The sequence below is a fragment of the Paroedura picta genome, chromosome 5 (assembly GCF_049243985.1).
Source record: "Paroedura picta isolate Pp20150507F chromosome 5, Ppicta_v3.0, whole genome shotgun sequence".
Lineage (NCBI taxonomy): Eukaryota > Metazoa > Chordata > Lepidosauria > Squamata > Gekkonidae > Paroedura > Paroedura picta.
The window spans coordinates 80854403-80874867 of NC_135373.1; the positions used below are offsets into that span (position 1 = coordinate 80854403).

At 43.7% G+C, this 20465-nt stretch overlaps 1 protein-coding gene across 7 annotated transcripts in view; it reads left to right on the top strand.

Moving 5' to 3' along the window:
• Positions 1 to 15707, top strand: part of MSRB3 (methionine sulfoxide reductase B3) — an 80509-nt gene extending 64802 nt beyond the window's left edge. For all 7 annotated transcript variants that reach the window (XM_077338717.1, XM_077338713.1, XM_077338710.1 and 4 more), the window contains 2 exons: positions 5571 to 5668; positions 12571 to 15707. In XM_077338717.1, coding sequence (XP_077194832.1) covers positions 5571 to 5668; positions 12571 to 12735 — 263 coding nt within the window. In that variant the 3' untranslated portion in view covers positions 12736 to 15707. The remainder of the gene's footprint in view (positions 1 to 5570; positions 5669 to 12570) is intronic.
• Positions 15708 to 20465: the final 4758 nt, after the last annotated feature.

A 20465-nucleotide genomic window follows, 5' to 3' on the forward strand; every position in this document is an offset into this window, starting at 1 on the left:
AAGCCTTTGGTGCTTTCACTTTAAGAGCGAAGCCAAGACTGGAGGAGAGGAGAATTTGGTCCCCAGACTGCCACCCAGAGGCAACCGGAATATCTCCCAGAGCTTGGTCTCTGGGTTTAGCTTTGCCCTTTTGGTTCCACCCAGTAGCTCTGGCCAGAACATCATTTGGACCTGCTCCTTCTTATTGCTGTCAATACTGACTTACTGTGGATGGAAGGGTGATTTTTGAGATCTTCACCAAGAGAGGCTTGAGATTAGGTTAGGTCAGTTAAGTAGAGAGGATCAGCCGGAGGACAGAGAGAGCCCCTGAGATAGGCGGGATCTCGCCCTGCGATCGGATCCCTCTTGCTAGCTACTAGAATTGGTGGGTGGGGGGAGGTGGGGTTGGGTGGGATAGTGTAAGCGGGCTGGGCGGGCTAGGGTGGGATGTAGTTGTAGGGAGAAGGACCTAGCTTAGGTGTATTAGTGCCCTCTCTTGGGGGGGTAGGTGGGAGGAATTATGGAGGGGGAGTTCTGGTCAGGGGGGGGAGCATATAGAGGGGCCGGGATCCCGACAATCACAGGCCAGGGGCGCTATGGCTGGGGGAGGAGGTTGGACAAGAGAAGGGTTGAGAGCACTGGTGTCCCGTATAGGGCCCGGCCGTGGAAACACGACCGGCGCTCTGGGTGTGCTCGATCCCCTTCTAACCTCCGTCCCATCCCCAGGGATGTGAGGGTGGAGGCTAAGGGGAAAGTGGGTCCGACATTGGTCTTGTGCAATGCAAGGTCGACCAAGAACAAGGCTGCGACTCTGCAACACTTCTTTGCGGAGTCAAAGGCTGACCTTGTGTGCATAACGGAGACCTGGCTGAGAGATGGAGAGGAGGTGGCCTTGAGAGAACTGGCCCCAGCAGGATACTCCGTTCTTCACCAATCCCGGACCCACAAGAGAGGAGGGGGGGTGGCAATCTTGGTCCGGGAGGCTCTCTCCTACAGGGCTCTCCCGGGGCCGGAAATCGGTGGGGTGGAGTGTGTCGGTATTGAGTTGGGCTCGGTCGAGAGCTTGGCTATCTGGCTAGTATATCGTCCGCCCAAAGCCCAGCCAGATGCCCTGCCCCGCCTGCTGGAGGCGGCGGCCGCCTGGGCGTTGCAGTTCCCCAGGCTTCTAATCCTGGGTGACTTCAACGTCCACGCGGACGCGCCCTCTTCAGGACTTGGCGGAGACCTGGTGTCATCCATGGCGACACTAGGGCTCTCGCAATTTGTTGCTGGGCCCACCCATTACGCCGGCCACACGCTCGACTTGATTTTTGGCTCCGGGATAGAGGTGGATCTGGATACAGCTTTGGCTGTGCCGTGGTCAGACCACTATGCCCTGCGGGCCCGGCTCGAGATGCCACCCCCTCCCCAGTTGGGCGGCGGGCGTATTTTTGCCCGCCCGCGGAGACTCATGGATCCGCTCGGTTTCCAGAATGCTCTGCGGGACCCGATGCCTCCTGGCGACTCACTTGCGGCCATGGTGGGGGACTGGCAGTCCCGCCTGACGGCCGCCATAGATGAGATCACCCCTAAACGTCCTCTCTGCCCTCGACTCAAACGGGCCCCCTGGTACACGGGGGTGCTCCGGGAGAAGAAGAGGGAAGTGAGACGACTGGAGCGAGTGTGGCGGAAGACTCGTGACGAGGCTACAAGAACATCTTATCGCACGCTTATGAGGGCGTATGAGATGGCGGTGAAAGTGGCTAAACGTGAGTTTTTTGCCACAGAAATCGCGTCCGCAAGCTCTCGCCCGGCCCAATTATTCAGGATAGTTAGATCACTTACCGCCCTTGAGGGGCGCCAAAACACTAGAGAATTGGAAATCGGCTGCGAGGCATTTGTGAGCTATTTTGCGGATAAAGTCTTGTCACTCCGCCGCGACCTTCCCTCCACAATTAATACAGTGAATGAACTGGAGACCTGTTGGCCGCCATTGGTAGTGAGGTTTGATGGCTTCAGGCGGCTCTCTTCTTCTGAAGTGGACAAGTTGCTAGGTTCAGTCAGGGCGACCACCTGCCCCCTCGACCCCTGTCCTTCTTGGCTCCTCAAGGGAGGTGGCCAGAAGATAGGAGGCCAGCTCAGAGACATCATCAACTCCTCCCTGAGTACGGGAGAGTTTCCTGAGCGGCTCAAGGAGGCGGTGGTCCACCCTCTCCTGAAGAAACCATCGCTGGACCCGCTGGACCCTGTTAACTACCGCCCAGTGTTGCATTTAGCGTTCCTGGGCAAAGTGGTGGAGAGGGCGGCAGCGGACCAGCTCCTGGCTTTCTTGGAGGAAACTTCAGCACTCGATCCATATCAGTCTGGCTTCCGCCCTGGCCACGGGGTGGAGACGGTTTTGGTCGCTCTGCTGGATGACCTCCGTCGCCAGCTGGATAGAGGCGGGTCAGCCGTGTTGGTCCTTTTAGACCTATCGGAGGCCTTTGACATCGTGGACCACGAACTGTTGGTCCATCGCCTGGCCGGTACGGGGATACAAGTCACAGCCTTGTGCTGAATACGCTCCTTCCTCCAGAACCGGTCCCAGAGGGTTGCTGTGGGGGAAGAGCTCTCGCGGCCCTATAGACTCCCTTGCGGGGTCCCTCAGGGTGCGGTCCTCTCCCCCACATTGTTTAACATCTTTATGCGCCCTCTGGCCCAGCTGGTACGGAGCTTTGGTCTGGGTTGCCATCAGTACGCTGATGACACCCAGCTCTATCTCCTAATGGACGGTCACCCGAACTCCCCCCCGGAACCATTTGCCAGATGTTTGGAAGCAGTGACAGAATGGTTCGAGCAGAGTCGCCTGAAACTCAACCCCTCCAAGACGGAGGTCCTGTGGCTGGGGGGAAGGGGGCAGGAACAGATAGCGCGTTTACCCACCCTAGCAGGGGTGCAACTTACCATCGTGCCCCAAGCTAGGAATTTGGGTGTGACCATTGATGCCTCCCTGACTATGGAGGCTCAGGTCAAGAGAGTAGCGGGCCAGGCATTTTTCTACCTTCGCCAGGCCCGGCTACTAGCGCCCTACCTGTCCCCTGACCACTTGGCCACAGTGATCCATGCGACAGTCACCTCCAGAATAGATTTCTGTAACTCGCTCTACGCAGGCCTACCCTTGTCCCTGATCCGGAAACTACAGCTGGTACAAAATGCAGCTGCCAGGGTCCTCACTGGAACATCTTGGAGGGCCCACATCCAGCCGGTGCTGAGGCAGCTGCATTGGCTGCCAATTGCTGCCCGGATCCGGTTCAAGGTTTTGGTTTTAACCTTCAAGGCCATACGCGGGTTGGGACCCACATACCTGAGGGACCGCCTACCGCTCTATGCCCCCCGCAGGGCCTTACGCTCTGCGGGTGAGAACCTGTTGGTCGTCCCCGGCCCGAAGGAAGCACGCCTAGCCTCAACCAGGGCCAGGGCTTTTTCAGTCCTGGCCCCTACCTGGTGGAATGAGCTCCCGGGTGATCTGCGGGCCCTGCGGGATTTGTCAGCTTTCCGCAGGGCTTGTAAAACGGAGCTCTTCCACCAGGTCTATGGTTGAGGCTGGGGTCAGCAAATCAGGGACATCGCTCCCCCCCTAGGAGTTGGAGTGTACGCTACTCCCCTATCCTTTCCTCTTCACCTCTTAATAATTGGGGGAGGGATGGGATTTTTAGCCGCCATGTTAGTAGAGTGATGTTTTAATGGGAATTTTAATGGGATTAGTTGTTGTGACCCGCCTCGAGCCTATCGGGAGAGGCGGGAAATAAATCTAATAATAATAATATTGTTAAGGAGGGTATCATGATGAAGCGAGTAGGGCTGTATTATAACAAAGTGCCTTTAGAAGTGCCTTTTAGAAGGTAAGGTGCCTTTAGAACAGGAGCAGGATTGTTGTGTAATCCCCTATTTATTATATGTATCATCTGGCTCTTATTGCAATGTTTTCTACTTTGTATTTTCATTTTTCCTCATTGTGTGACATATCACTGCTACTTTTTTTGTAACCCTAGTCTTATTACTATATTTATTGTATACCTCCTGCTATTTGGTTTCATTATTTTACATTCTGCAAGTCCTGGTGAGGAAGCTGGGCTATAAATAGAATAAACACATACGTGAGATTATGTATTTTATGTAAAAAGTTCTTTTAAGATAATCTCTTCAGTTCTATATTTCTGGCTATATAATTGACAAAACACATGCACATGTGTCCAGTGTATATGCATTCATGGGAACATGGGAACAGGGTTATGCTAAGATTCACTCAGTGGCTCAGGAGCCATCTGTGGTTCTTTGACTTGTCATCTGTGGCTTTTGGAAATTTTATTACCAATGGCACCCATCCCATACTTCATGGAAGTTGGCAGTTTCTTTAGAAAGTGGGATAATTTCATGTTTACTTTAAGCCCAAGATTGGTAGTTTTATATTTAAAACATCGCATGACATGTAAAGGTTCTGATGGCAAAATCAATATATGCAGATGAATGAGGTGGTAGAATTGGGCCAATCACTAGCCCAATGCTAGCCCATAAACAAAACTTCTTGCAAGTTTGAGAATTTAGCATGGAGAGAGAGTTTAACCACTCCTCCTTCTGTAGAACTAGAGCGATTTTCAAAATTAACACATGTATGTGGAAAGTTGCAGCCAATCCATGGCAGCCCCAGCAAGTGGCTTCCATTACTAGTAAGAAGCAGAGGTGGTTTTCTAGTGCCTTCCTCTATAAAGTCTTCTTTTGGGGGGGTCTCCCTGCAAGTGACATTGCTTAGCTTCCAAGATCTGATGAGATTGGGTTATGCCATCCCGTCCTTCCCTCCCTTATAGGTTTTCCCACTGAAGACTGGGAAATACCTGGAGATTTGGGAGATGGATCTTAAGGAAGGTGGGGTTTGGGAAAGGGTGGGACTTCAGTGGGACATTATAGAGTCTACCTTCAATAGTAGCCATTTTCTCAAAGTAAACTGATCTCTGTTGCCTGGAGACCAGTTGTAATCTCAGGAGATCAGCAGTTACCACCTGGAGGTTGGCACCTCTAACATATGGAAGCATTTGTTAAAACATTCACCCTAATAATGAACGTTTGCATACACATCACTGATGTGCATGCTCCTGAAACTGCACCCAGACTTCACCACCAACCTGGAGTTGGTAACCCTAGCACATGTAGATGGAAGTTGTTGGCAGAATAATGGTGGCTGGCTAGAATTTGCTTAATGTTGACAGTTCTTCATTTTTGTTCATAATAAGGCCAGAACATTCTGGGATGGTGGTGGTCCTGTTAACTTCCTATTTTCTGCCTTTTTTAAATGATGGAATCAAGAATGATTAATTTGTTGGATAAACTGTACTTGCAAGTTGGTGGAAGTTTGTAAAAGTTCAGATTACACGTAAATCTTTTTCCTAGGTGTATTAAAGGATATTTTTACAACTTGGAACATGCTGCTTCACTTTTCCATCGTTAGGTCCATTTGAGGATCATTGGGTTAAAATGAATTATTTGTGGTTAAAATTTTCAAAATGGTATCGGACACAAAAATTCTCCCACCCAGGCTTGCTCTCTCTTGTTTATTTCCTCCATCTTTTATTTTTCAGGCTGGCCTTCATTCTATGATGTGATTGCTTCTGACACAATTACACTGACCGATGACTACTCCTTTGGGATGCACAGAGTTGAGACAAGCTGCAGTCAGGTCAGTTTAGAGACAAACATGGCCATTCTTATGTTAAAGGTGGCTGAAATTGTACTCACTATACTCTCTCCCCATCTAAAGACCTTCAAACCCATTAGTTGCTCAAGTACTAATTAGGGTTGCGTGATGGGTCACAGGCATGACAGCTGGTGGATATAAGCTGAAGTCAAAGTGCTAATGAGAATATGTGTTGCTATCTGGGTTAAGTATTATTTAACAAAGCATACATAAATAGCTTGAATTAGAGGACTGTTCTGCAGAAATTGTATTCTAGGAGGGCATCCTTTCAAGGCTCACCGCTGAACTCTGCTCTCTTAAGTCTAAATGCAAATAACTTGGGTGCTGAGAGCACTGAACTGACTATATGTGTACTGATTCCATCAGAGTGCATTGCTGCCAAGTACCCTACTAGAATTCTAGTAGAAGATCCCATGGTCTCAAAGCGGCTTACAGTCGCCTTCCCTTTCCTCTCCACACAACAGACAGGTGAAGTGAGGCTGAGAGAGCCCTGATATTACTGCTTGGTCAGAACAGCTTTATCAGTGCTGTGGTGAGCCCAAGGTCACCCAGCTGGCTGCACATGAGGGAGCAGGGAATCAAACCCGGCTCAGTAGATTAGAAGTCAGCACTCCTAACCACTACACCGTGCTGGCTCTACTCATTTTCTCTCATTCTTTTTTGTATGTGTCATAACCAGCCCTCTGTGGTGTTAAAGAATCAGGTCTAACATATCAGGGAGAACATATTGCTGACTTGCCATTTAGTGGAAATGTCCCATCTTGCTCACAACTGTTGGACCAGTTTTAATCAATAGTTTAAATGCGTCTGAAACGCGACAGGCTAAGGTTAGCTATTGTATGACCTTATACTCAGTCAAGAGATTTCTTAATAAGTTGAAGTTGGTCCTTAAATATAAAAACCGTCCCTTGAAAAAGCTCTAGGCGAAATGGGTCAGGACTTGTATGAAATAAGAATAAAAGATTTACTGAAACTGAAGAGAGATGACTCTATATAAGTCCAATTTGGATATTTTTTATTGCCATATTGCTTTCCCAGTGCATCTGTACTATTCTATACTCACAGATAGAGCAAGAACTGATTGTTCAGGACAGATTGAGGAATTCTGTATCTACGGTGTGTGAACAAACAACTGACTGCCAATTTGACAAGGGCCATTTCAGGGAGATGGAAAACCTGCGTTTAATAGGGCTTACAACTAACTAAATACATAGTAGAATCTTTCCCATGGAGATGGCCATTGCCATATTTTTATAAGGAATTTATAATTATAATATATGTCATGTAGAACTGCAATTTTAATTCTGAGCCCTTTAATCACTGTTTTTACCTTTATGAATATGTTGGGTTGAGGTTAAAAACTAGTGGTTTGGCTTCCTGGCTTACAACTCATGTTCTATCTTATATGTTCAATCACTGCCTTCCCCCTTAATGTTGCTTATAGCAGTGGTCCCCAACCTTTTTATCACCGGGGACCACTCAACGCCCTAATGCTCTCTGACTCTGGTCGCTATGGTAATGTTTAAACATCCCTTCAAAATAAGATACAGACATGCCACAGCAATGAACATAAGGAACATTTTATTTTCATGGAAATTTTAACTCATGACAATGACAAATCAATGGGAACCCTGAGCTTGTTTCTCTGCAAAGAGGTAGTCCCATCTGGGAGTGATGGGAGACAATGACACCCAAATTGTGTTGTAAAGGGCCGGGGGGACGAAGTAAAGGGCCGGGGGGGGGGAGAAGGCGTCCTTCGCGGCCCACCTCCAGCTAGTCGATGGACCACATGTGGTCCACGGCCCACAGGTTGGGGATCACTAGCTTATAGGATTCAACCTCCTTAACTTCAATAATGCAGTTGCATTGCCTGTAGGCTGTTCTCTGAATTCAATCTCTCCCCCAAAGAAGTGTAGACCCCCTTTTAAAGGAGAGGTACAAGCCAGTGGACTGATTTATTTCAGTGATGCAGTGCCATTTATTTTGTTGGAACTATTCTGATCTACAGAGTTATGTGCTCCTCTTCTAAGGCACTAACACCACCACAAAGGTGCTAACAATATCATTAGAAGGAGAATAAAAGTTTGTTTTATATCCCGCTTGTCACTACCCAAAGGAATCTCAAAGCAGCTTACAATCTCCTTCCCTTCCTCTCCCCACAACAGACACCCTGTGAGGTAGGTGGGGCTGAGAGAGCTCTGACAGGACTACTCCATGAGAACAGCACTATCAGGACTGTGATTAGCCCAAGGTAATCAAGCTGGCGTCACAGAGAATAAAACCCAGTGCATCAGATTAGAAGCCTCCACTCTTCACCACCACACTACTACAAGCAATCATTTCCCCCTTCTCCATGGGCCTAATAATGTGAATTGTTTCTCCAGCTGCCAAATACCATAGTTTTATTATGGGCAAGAAGTGCATTGGAACTGGAACAACAAAAATTGAGTCCAATGGCACCAACAAAGATTCATTCAAGGTGTGAGCTTTCGAGTGCAGGCACACTTGGAACAAAATGGAACTGGAAGTTTACTTCAACTGAGAACAAACTGAGCCTTCAGGGAGGACAATATATAAATATAAATAAATAAACAAACAATATCCAACTATTGAAAAATTAAGTAGTCTTACCAGCACTTGTTTTTCTCCAGTGTTAAAATCCCTCTTTAAAATGCCATTGATTTAGGAAAGGAAACTGCCTCAATATATAGCAAAAGCACCTCAGGTATTATCTGTGAAACAGCTTTCACTGTTTTGTTAGAAATCAATCAATGTGGAAATATGTAAAATGTCAGATATTTGTGGTAAGTGAATGTTAATTGAAGAGGTGTTTAGGGAATAATATGAAATTGGTTGTGGATTCTCTTATTTTTTCCCCTTTCCCATTTGGTGACTAAGTCCACCGGGAATCTCTGCAGCTATTAAGTTGTATCTGTAGAGGTGAATTGTGCTGCTTAATCACAAAAAGATGGGTTGTACATTGTTGTGCTGTGTCTAAATCACTGGCAACTGTCTCTGCAGTATTTTCTTCAGCTTGTAGCAATTGGCTTTTTTTCTCTGTCACCAGGAGCTCAAAAAGGTGAAATACAGTCATAAATTGGCTGTAGGCCAAGTTTGGAACATGGTAGAGCAATCACAAGATTGTTTTACTGCACTGAATGTTTAACCCACCTCTGGCTGCTAGCCAGTGTGTGTGACCCAGGTGGCAAGCTGGGAAGATGGTAAAACAGTCACATTGTCTGTAGTTTCATATCTGTGCAGCTTCATGTTCTCAATCAACTATGGGGTAAATAAGACATGATTGAGATCATAGATCACTGTTAGTCTTGTATAGACAATTTGTATAGACTAGTCCTTTAAAAGGAGGGGAGGAGATAAGACACATCATTTGTCTTTCATCTTCCATCTTTGGTGCAGCCTCACTGAGACTCGGCCTGCACAGGACTGCCACAGAACATTTTACCTAGTATGGAACTCCTAAAAGGGTCACCTCATCCAGAGCTGGCAAATGCAGGCTTTCCCACCCATAAAGAGACCAGGATGTCATCCTAGTGCCCCTTCATATTCCATCACCACATTCTGACTCTTCTGTTGGTTTCTCTCCAGACTTGAATGAGGACCATTTGAGCATCCTGTTGGGTCGGTTCCTACAGTCAGAAACAATACTATCTTGGCCACAGGCTTGCCTGCCACATGGTTATTCCTACTATATGTCACCTATGTATCTTAAAAGATAGTGGTTTGGTTTCCTGGCTCATAACCAATCCCAGCTATTTGAAACTGGTCATGAACTGAGTGACCATACATATATCAAAGCTCTTTCTAGCTTCACTCCATTCTATCATGAACTTGATGAAAGTCTAAAAGCATGCCCATATTTTTGAATATTGCAAAATCTCCCTTGAAATAAATGGCACTGACATCAAGGAGAGTAATTTGAAGATAACATGCTAAAAAAGAAAGTAAGACAAAACTGATCAGCAGTACAAAAAAATTCAGTTTTTAATTCAGTAGGTCAGAGAAAATTCTTGGAAACTCCTATAATGTAGGATTTTAGAACTCTGTGTATAGGTATAAATCCAAAAATTGTGTTGTTTACCTGGATTCTAGAACAAATGAGTTGTTGCCTTTAGTATTTTAAAGTTACTTCAATTTGGTATTTTAAGGTTACCTTGGAGGCAAAAAGGTTGAAATGGGAATTTTTTTCTGTGTCTCCTTATAAATTGCATCAACAACATTAACCTGCCTCCTATTTGGCTTAGCAGGACCACTCATTCTTTCAATGCCAAGTCTTATTTACCTGTGTAAGTGTGGCTATTACAAAGAAGAAGAAGAAGAGTTGATTCTTATATGCTGCTTTTCCCTACCCGAAGGAGGCTCAAAGCGGCTTACAGTCGCCTTCCCATTCCTCTCCCCACAACAGACACCCTGTGGGGTGGGTGAGGCTGAGAGAGCGCTGATATCACTGCCCGGTCAGAGCAGTTTTATCCGTGCCGTGGCAAGCCCAAGGTCACCCAGCTGGTTGCATGTGGGGGAGCGCAGAATCGAACCTGGCATGCCAGATTAGAAGTCGGCACTTCTAACCACTACACCAAACTGGCTCTCTAGCACAAAGCACAAAGACTACAAATCATTGCATGCTTATATAATTCAATAGTGAATGTATATTGTTTAACATCTTTATGCGCCCTCTATCTCAACCAGTTGGGGAAACGGGCTTGGGTGATGAGCACCAGCGAGTACACTCCCTGAGTCATTGAATAGGTGTCTAAAGCCTGTGACAGAATAGCTCAGGTGAAGCTGCCTGAAGGTGAACCCTTAGAAGAAGTCGGTGGTCCTTTGGCTGGAAAGGGAAGGAAACACACCTCTTAAGTCTTGAAGGGGATGCAGCTCACCACTGCACAGACCGTCAGGAATCTGGGAGTGACCTTGGATTCCTCCTTAACAATGGAGGACCAGGTCATGATAGCTTGGATGCTATTTTTCCATCTTCACCAAGCCAAAGTACTAACACCCTATTTAACCCTGGACCAACTTGCCACAGTGATCCAAACAAGGGTCACCTCCAGGGTGGACTTCAGTAACTTGATCTTCCTTTATCCCTGATCCAACTGCAATTAGTGCAAAATGCAGCAACCTAGGTCCTGACAAGGACCCCTTGGAGGGTTCATATCCACCCTGTCCTCCGAAAGCCACACCAGCTTCTGATTGCATTCTAGGGCCTTTTCTGCACAGAACAGAGAATGTACTTTAGAAGTAGATTTTCCTGTTCTGCACAGAAAAATCCAGCTGCCAAAGCACATTGAAAGTACATTACCCTATGTGTGTGGAATAGGCCTAGGTCAGGTTTAAGGTGCTGGTTTTAATCTTCAAGGCCATACGTGATACGGGCATAGCGTACCTACAAGATCGCCTCTCCGAATACATCCCAAGAAGAGCCTTGTGCTCAGTCAATACTAACAGGCAAGTGGTCCCTGGCCCCAAAGAAATCTGGCTAACCTCAGCCAGAGCCAAGCCCTTCTCAGCCTTGGCCCCTGCCTGGTGCAATGAGCTCCCTGTCAGGGCCCTGTCAGAGCTCACTGAACTCCACAGGGCCTGCAAAATGGAGCTCTTCCACCAGGCCTGTGGCTGAGACCAATAAAACAACTACTGACAACATCATACCTCCCTCCTGTACTCGCACCCCCACCTTGGGTTTGGGTATTATATCCATGGACAGAGTTTTTAGAAGTGTTTTAGGAATGTTTTAAATATGCAGATTTGTGATTTTTAACTGCACTGTTTTTATACATGTTGTTTGCTGCCCGGAGTCCACTTCAGCAGAGAGGGTGGTCTAGAAATTCAAATAATAAATAAATATTACTGAATTTATTACAGTTTTAATTAAATGAAAAATAAAACATGTAATCCAATATGAGCAGCAACCCTTTGAAATCCTTCCACATTGCACACTTCTAATTAATGCATCTTGTACACTTAATATCATGTCATATGTATTTGTGTGCCTTTACAAAATATGCCTTTGAGGCCCTCTGTGTCCCTGTGTGTGTGTGTGTGTGTGTGTGTGTGTGTGTGTGTTAGGGAAGAGCATCATGGTTCTGGCCTAAATCCCCACACACACACGCACATTCCAAAGAAGAGAATTTCCAACACAGAATTCTGATCCTCATGGGACCACCACATAGACTTGCAGCATCTGATCCTGTATTTGTTTAGTAACAAGACCTCTATTATTTTTCGATCATCACATTCATATAGATGAAAAAGTTCAGTAGTAGAAAAAATTGAGATCTTTGGCAATACTGGGTGATTGTAGAGTATGCCTGCTATGCATTTGTTCCCCTTTCCCACTTTTTGAAATCTTGTATATAGAGGACTGAGAAATGGAAGCTGCACTCATATAGACTTTTCAGTTTGTCTCTCAGATGCACATACACTAATAAAAAGTGTCTCTGATGCTAGATGCAAACTGCATGTATAATTTCTCAGGCATAATGATAGTAGACCCCTCTTGGTTGAACTGTGCAGTCTGAAAGGCCTTTTTATAAGAGACCATGCACTTAATCAAATCCACTGGTGTAAAACCATTCTTTTTTCTAATAAGGCTCTGTACTATCATCTTCCTAGGAAACAAAGAGGGCAATGACCAAAACATGAAGGCAACGCTTATTGATCAAACGTAAAACATTTTAAAAATCCTTCAAAATAAAGTCTCCCTTGTGTGTGGTCCATGCTCTTTTCATTACACAAAAGCTTGTACTCCGAATTAAATTTTGTTGGTCATAAAAGGTGCCACTGGAGTCAAACTTGGTTAGGTAACATATTGTTGTTTTTTTTCATAAAGATTCCAAAGAATGCAAATCAATTGTGTTCTTCTGTTTCAGTGTGGTGCTCATCTTGGTCATATATTTGATGATGGGCCTCGTCCAACTGGTAAACGGTATTGCATAAACTCAGCTTCATTGTCTTTTGAGTCTGCAGACATGAACCAGCCCAGAGAGGGAAGCATAAGCTCTACTTCTGTCCAAGCAGATAAGACTGAGCTGTAGAAGGAAGTCATTCCTCAGAAGGCTCAGGTTACTAGATGAAGAATGTTATTCTAAATCACCTTCTATCCTATGTATTTGTGGGGTTTTTTAAGACCTGTAAAGGTATTCTGCACTATCAGTACATTTTTCTGTATGAAAATGGGGGCCTTGTGTGCCAATGTACTATATTATTGCATTTAAATAATTGTGAACTAATGATCTTTGGAAGAAGACTTGAGCATTGTGGGTTGCTGCCAGCATATTCGTTTGTTATAAAAGGTTCAAATAAAAACCTTCTTTTTTGTGACAGAGGAAATAGTTTCCCACAGTCAATGCAGGTTGCAGTACAAAACAGCATTCTGATATAATTTTGTGATTTCTGATTTACATGTCTTTGGTCAGGTATAATCAATTACTAAGGAGCCTCTTGTGGCGCAGAATGGTAAGGCAGCAGAAATGCTGTCTGAAGCTGTCTGCCCATGAGGCTGGGAGTTCAATCCCAGCAGCCGGCTCAAGGTTGACTCAGCCTTCCATCCTTCCGAGGTTGGTAAAATGAGTACCCAGCTTGCTGGGGGGTAAACGGTAATGACTGGGGAAGGCACTGGCAAACCACCCCGTATTGAGTCTGCCATGAAAATGCTGGAGGGCGTCATCCCAAGGGTCAGGCATGACCCGATGCTTGCACAGGGGATACCTTTACCTTTACCTAATCAATTACTGATTTGAAAACAACCACATCCTTGAGTGATGAATTATATCCAGTCCTTTCCTTTGACTGAGATGTCTTCCAATAGCTGGTAGTTGATCATCTAAGTGTGATTTAACATGTTATGGGCAGCATGAAATCCTATCCAGAATGTTGAGCTTGTTTGCGTGAGGGCCCATTGTAGCAAGCAGCTACTTTTCTTTTGTGAGTCTGTGCCTTTCCAATTGTATAGACTAAATTATGGTCAGAAATTAAATAAATGTGAATAGAGACAAAGCCAACAGCAGGTAGATCTTTATAGAGCCCAGTCTTCCAGAACAAGCAAGATGGCCGCTAGTGAGACATTTATGTAACTGTGCCCCTAATAAGAATCGTGCAAAAAAGAAATAATATTCAAAGCAGCCAAAACTGTCTTGCAGGATAATGTATTAGAGCTGGTGTTTTTGTACTCCATTTTTTACTATCTGAAGGAGTCTTCAGGCAGCTTTCAATTGCCTATCCTCCCTCTCTCCACATCAGACACCCAGTAAGGTAGGGGACTGCCCAAAGTCACCCAGCTAGCTGGATGTGGGGAAGAGGGGAATAAAACCTGGTTCTCTAGCTCAGGGGCCACTGCTCTCAACTACTATGCCACACTGACTCTAGATTTTGTGTGTGGGTGGATGTGTGGGTGAAGTAAAAAACAAACGTCATCCATATTATATCTCAGATTCTGAAAACCCCACTTTCCAGTTTATTCTGGGAAAGTTAGTATTACTAAACTTCCACAATTAGAAAAGATACTGTTTTCCTTTGTTTCAAGCCATAGGCAGTGTGCCATTTGAAACATCCAACAGCTATACCTGCTCATGTACAGGTATATGACAGAGACAGCAATGAGATTCTAGAAAAACATTTATCCTCTCCCATGTTTCTATATTTGAGCTTCTCTGTGTGCACGGTTCTCTTTTTGTACACACCATTTATTCCAGAAAGTAATTTCTGTAGGGGATGCACAGTCAGGACTCAGTGTGTTTCAATATAAGATGTACCCAGATTGTAACTGAATACAAAATGAGATAAGTTCTGCAAGAAAATGAACTTTTTTGTGCTGAAATATGCTTTTTTACACTGCAATAGGATTTTGTGAATATAACACTACAGTAGCATTTAAGATCATTTTGCTATGAAGTATTCTGTATCAAAGATACTACCTTAAATGGAAGCTTTATAAAAATAATCAAAAATTACCATCCTTGTTAGCCTTATTACACAAAGGAGAAAAACAGTTTGGCAATAAATAAAAATATACTTGAATAACAAAGAGATTCAGAACTTCTGAATGAATCTAGCCATATGCATTAGAAAACAATTACTGCTGTTAGTATGGGCGTTCATGTATGCAGTTACTTTCTAGTTAGTGAAATCCTTGATTTATAATGGTAGAGCAATTTCTACTGACACTCTTGGCTTTATTTTTCTCTGAAGGGCCATTCTTGTTTCTTGCCTTTGTTAGAAGAAAACTGAGTTTTCTCCTATCACATTTTCTTGACATACATCTCTGAAGATGCAACATCAGTTAACAGTGTAGCAGCACAGTTTGTCGTTAACTTTTCAGATGGACAGTGTGGTTGAGAGTTTCAGCATATTTTGATTTTCATATTTCTGCCTTGCATCAGTTATTAAAGAAATATATTATGACAACTTCAATAGGAGGGTATGTCAGTTGTCCATTGGTAGATTTATATTTGCAGAACTGGAATCCAGTGAAGTTAGTCAATATGGCTGTGTATAGGAATCTGTAGGAGTTGCCCCATTAATATAGGAAAGCTATTGTTCTTTCTCTGCAGTGCAACTCTGGGCTGTGTTTTCTCCTTTGCTATTGCTGATAAGGGATGCAAGCAAGAAGAGTACTGAAAAACCAAACACAAGTCACTTTGTTTATGGCCTTGACAGAGGATCTTGAAAGTTGAGCACAATATATAGAGCTGGGGAGATACTGCTGTATTTTTAAACTGTGTACTGTATGGATATGAACTGAACAAAAATGTTGTTAGAACCAGATAATTGTACTTAGTCATATAAAAGTCTGCAGAGAACATCGTTTATATATTGAAAGACAGATTAACTAAATGATTATTGTTCAATACCATTTTAAATATATGAACATTTTCTCAGAGCTGTTCTTTGCTTTTAAGATATCAGTGATGGATTTTTCAATGGAGATATCTTTTAATATGTTTCTAATATATTGAGCTGCAATAAATGTAATTATCAATAAATTCGCTTCTGTTTTTACTGTTCCAAATCTTGGTGTTTCTGGCAATTATACTGTATCCCCCCCCCCCCCCCTCCTGACATGACATGCACAGTAGTTTGTGGTTGGAATATCAGTTCCAGCATCTTTCATTGCATGGAAAGGAGAAAAGTGATACTTAGATTTCCTGCACATAACATGTCCCTGAAATCTAGATTATACCTGAAAGGGAAAACCTTTACCAAAGTGTCCTGCCTTCCTGTTGGCAAAACACCACATCCCCAACCCCACCCCTTTGGCTTCCTGGGAATATTCTTGTGTTTTGTGGAAAGATCTGGGCTGTTCTGCAGAGATAGTACATTGCATATTCTGCACATTCCATCAGAGAAGTCGTAAACTGCAGATGAATAACTGATCTGGAAACATTTGGGGGGGGATTGGTGTCTAAGGAAACAGGTTTGGAATTCCTTATTGTGTTTGCACATAAGCTCAGTTAGATGAATCAGCTAAAGAAAAATGGGGTGAAAAGGGAGCTTTTCTGTTGTACTCAGTCCAGTTTTCTTGTTGACATTCCCTGAGAATTCCTGGTGCTGCCATTCAGCTGGTAGTTGTCAAATATTAAAAGGAATATTAAGGGGCATCTAAGAGCAAAGCATGCAGCCAGTGATTCTAATGCCAGCTGACGATCTGGCTCACATGTCAGCTCAAGGATCTACTAAGGCAACAAAAGCAAGTATTTAAGCTGTAACATATTAGAACAGTGTTAAAATTTCTTCATATCACCTCTTGTGCAGAGATACTGGTTGAAGATACCTTCTTTATGCTGCATCCTTGGTGAGTAAATGAAGGAAGGAAGAACTATGATTCCTGCATATTGTTGCAAATACACAATGCATAGCTCATGTGCCTGTCATTTTCCTTTGTGGCAGATCTACTTATCCATTCAAGGCTTCAATCATGCTAATCCAATAATAAATACTACATGGGCCTGCCCTTATCCCTTATCCAGAAACTACAACTAGTCCAGAATGCAGCAGCCAGGGTTCTCACGGGAACACCTTGGAGGGAACTCATTCGGCCTACATTCCAACAACTGCGCTGGCTACTGGTTGAATTCCAGATCAGACAAGGTTCTGCTCATTACCTTTATGGCCATAAATAGTTTGGGCCCTGAGTACCTGAGGGACCACCTCGCTGCCTACATCCCTCAGAGAGCACTATGTTCACCAACAAACTGGTGATCCCCAGGGAGGTAACTCCCCAGGGAGATTTATCTAGCCTCAGCTAGGGCCAGGGCTTTCTCTGTCTTGGCCCCTGCATGGTGGAATGAGCTCCCAGAGTAGATCAGGGCCGTGCCAAAGGTTAAACTGTTCCACTGGGCCTGCAAAATGGAGCTCTTCCACTAGGCTTTTGGTCTAGGCTAATGAACAACAACAACACTAACTGGACCCCTAGGGGCCCCTCCTGCCACCACTGGTCTGTACCCAGAAAACAGCACAGGGCGACTCCTGACCCAGGAGCACTCTCTCAGAAAAATCATGCCACAGTGATGCAGTTAATGGTTGTACAGTTGAAGTTGTGGGGCTGAAATGTTGGAAATGTTGCAAGTTCATGTTTGCGGTACATTCTCTGTGTTCTATGAATTTCACAGTAAACCGCCCTGAGCCACAAGGAGGACTGTATAAAAATGTAATGAAATAAAATAATGATCAATCTGCCTGGATGCATATTGAAGAACAATATTTATGACCTTCTTCTCCCTCCTGAACAAGATATGATAATTAACCATGGGCTCATCGATGAGAGAATAGGGAGTAATTAATGAGGTTGATAACAAAGCAATGAGAGGAACAAATCCAGAATGAAGTTGAACTTTTGCTGCCATATAGAAATTATTTCTGAGCAGAGTAGTAATAGTAATATCTCACAATTAGGGGATATATATTTTATGGGAAATATTGTAGTATATTAAAAGTCATTTGGAACCCCAGTTTCATTTCCACTTCCAGCTGATTGTCACCTTTAGCAGCACAAGACCAAACATATATGTTCAGATCCAATGAAGCATATGTGATCCTGACACATCATGCAATCAGAATCGTTAGAAAAATCATTAATGCTCCACATGGTCAGCGGCAAAAGGAAATGTGGTCGCCAAAGGATCCACTGGCCCTACACGGTCAAAGCTGATATAGGGATAACCATGAACCAACTGAAAGAAGCAGTCATTGACAAAGACAAATGGAGAAAACTTTCCTATAGAATTGCTGAGTATCGGACACAACTGAACGGATAATATCATTACCATCATCATACCATAAAGTTATTCTGACTCAAACTCCAACTAGTGCTTCCTAAGTTGTCCTTGTTTTCCTTGGCCATCTTTACAACACTGTTTAAGAACTTTCTTGGTGGTTCCTTTGTTACATAGATCTAGGCAGTGCTTTGGTTGCATTTTCTCAACACCCAAACATATAGTTGCTGGGAACAACCTTCACCTTCCATGGCCTTTGAAAAGTTATTTGAAAAGTAATTGAGTGTGGATCATTGACTTTTCCATCACCAGGTTACTCTGTCACTGCTGTGTTGTTCCAGTCTTTTCCAGGGGAAAAAAGATATAAATGTAGTCCGCCATCCATATTCTTCCTATATACAGCATCAATATGCCTATTGTGATACATTTGCTGACCACTTATCAAATAAAATAATTAGTACCTGCTCTGACTTGATAGAAGACAGTATACCTAACACTGGGATAGTGAACAGGTTTTTCCCAGTTGCAATACAGAACTTTTCCCAGTAGGAATACATTTAACTACATTATACCGAGCCATGTCATTCGTCTATCATGGTCAGTATTGTCTGTTCTGGCTGATAATGGTACTCCAGTATCTCAGATATCTGGGACTAAACCTGGAATTTTCTTCATGTAAAACAGATGCTCTATTACTGAACCATGGCCCCTTCCTAAATAGGATCCAGTCACCAGAAGAACGCAAGGGAGAGATTCAAGTAGATTCCATTGGCTTGGTAGATCTACCTGTTCTCATCTTTCTCAGGTAGCAACACATTGCATCTTCCCACGTTAAGCACCATTTTTGGTGTGATGCTTGAATATGATGGATGGAACCCCAGCAACTGAGGTGTGTGTATGTGCATGTATATCACTATCAGAGGAAATAAATGTATAGTTATTTCTTGAACACACATTTTTTTCTCTTCATGTTTTATTTATTTATATATTTAATTTGTACACTCCCCTTCCCTTGCGGTATACCATTAGCTCAATATATTTTCTTCTGTGGAATGTCTTTGTGTTGTATTTTTTAAAACTATTTCTTTTTTTCTTCATGTTATATGTTCTAGAAACATTGTAGAAATCTGTCAATATGATTTTTTTTACAGAAAGACAAGTGTTTATTATTATTTGTTTAAATAATATACCACCCTCCCTAGTGGCTCAGGGTGGTGAATGTGCTGAATGAAAGGTGAAATTGCTTTATTTCAAAGCTCATCCTTGTTTTACTCTTAGGACCAAGGAAATACTTTTTGATGAGTCATATGCTGACACTGAAAATCTTTTGTTGACATTCCTATCAATTAATCAGTGTTTTGTTGTTATTGCTTCCCCATGGTCACCCAGACTGGATCTGGCTACAGATATCAGCTGGATATCGGCTATGGGGTTGGACCGTATGTTAATTGATAGTTGGTGAGTTATGATCAGACCTAGACAGCACTAGTAAGGACCTAGAGAACAAGAAAAACAATTTCATCCTATGTGTGGCCTAGTGCAGTGGTCCGTGGATCAGTCGGCACCTGGCCGCGGCTCCTCCTCATCCTCCTCCACAGCTGCTGCCTCAGGGGCTGCCCTGCCACTCTGCCGCCAGCTCACCTTTGGTGCTCTCCGGTGGCCGCCATGGCTGGAGCTCCCCCTTGGCATGGCACTGTGCAGCTGCTGCTAGCAGCGCCCTCCAGCGGGCGGCAGGAAGTCAGTGGCGGGAAAGCAAGCAGAGCGGGGGCTCAGGCGGCAGCAGCAACGTCCCTCGGCAAAAGACTACCTCCCCAGGCCTCAGTAAAATTATCAAGCATTGACTGGTCCCCGGTGATTAAAAGGTTGGGGACTACTGGCCTAGTGTATATATGTATGTATGTATGTGTGTGTATATATATATACATACAGAGATGCAATTTTACTGTAATTTCAGGAATCAAATGGCTTATTCTTATCAGGTCTGTATACAGTATAGAATCCCTGATCTGGTCTTTTACAAGATGCTACTTGCTATCTATTGGAACTATATGAGGGTAACAACGCTTTACACAACTAGACATTATCTAAGAATATACTTTTTGCCTGTGAGTAACAGGATATCTTCGCACTGTATATTCAACTTGTGAAATGTTTTGGAATCAACTGTATATTCTTACTTCTGAGAGAAATCACTAGCTTGGCTGGAAGACAGGCATGAAGAATTGTACTATGAAGTATTTCTTTTGGATTTTTAAAAAAGTTAATTGAAAACAACTAATGATATGCAACATTTTTCTAGAAGCCTTGTTCACCCTGGACAAATGTTTTCATAAAAAATAGTCTGTCCTTCATAACCACTCGTATTGAAAAGACCTCCCAAAGTTTGCTGCATGGAAATACTTTAAATATTTTCTGAAATTCAATCTGATATAATTTCAGCATTAGAGCTCATTCATACTAATGTATTAAAAGCCTATTCAATTTTAATGAAATATATCTGGCTGTGTAATCATGAATGCTGAATATTGTCATGGTTTCCTAGGAAGTTTGAACCT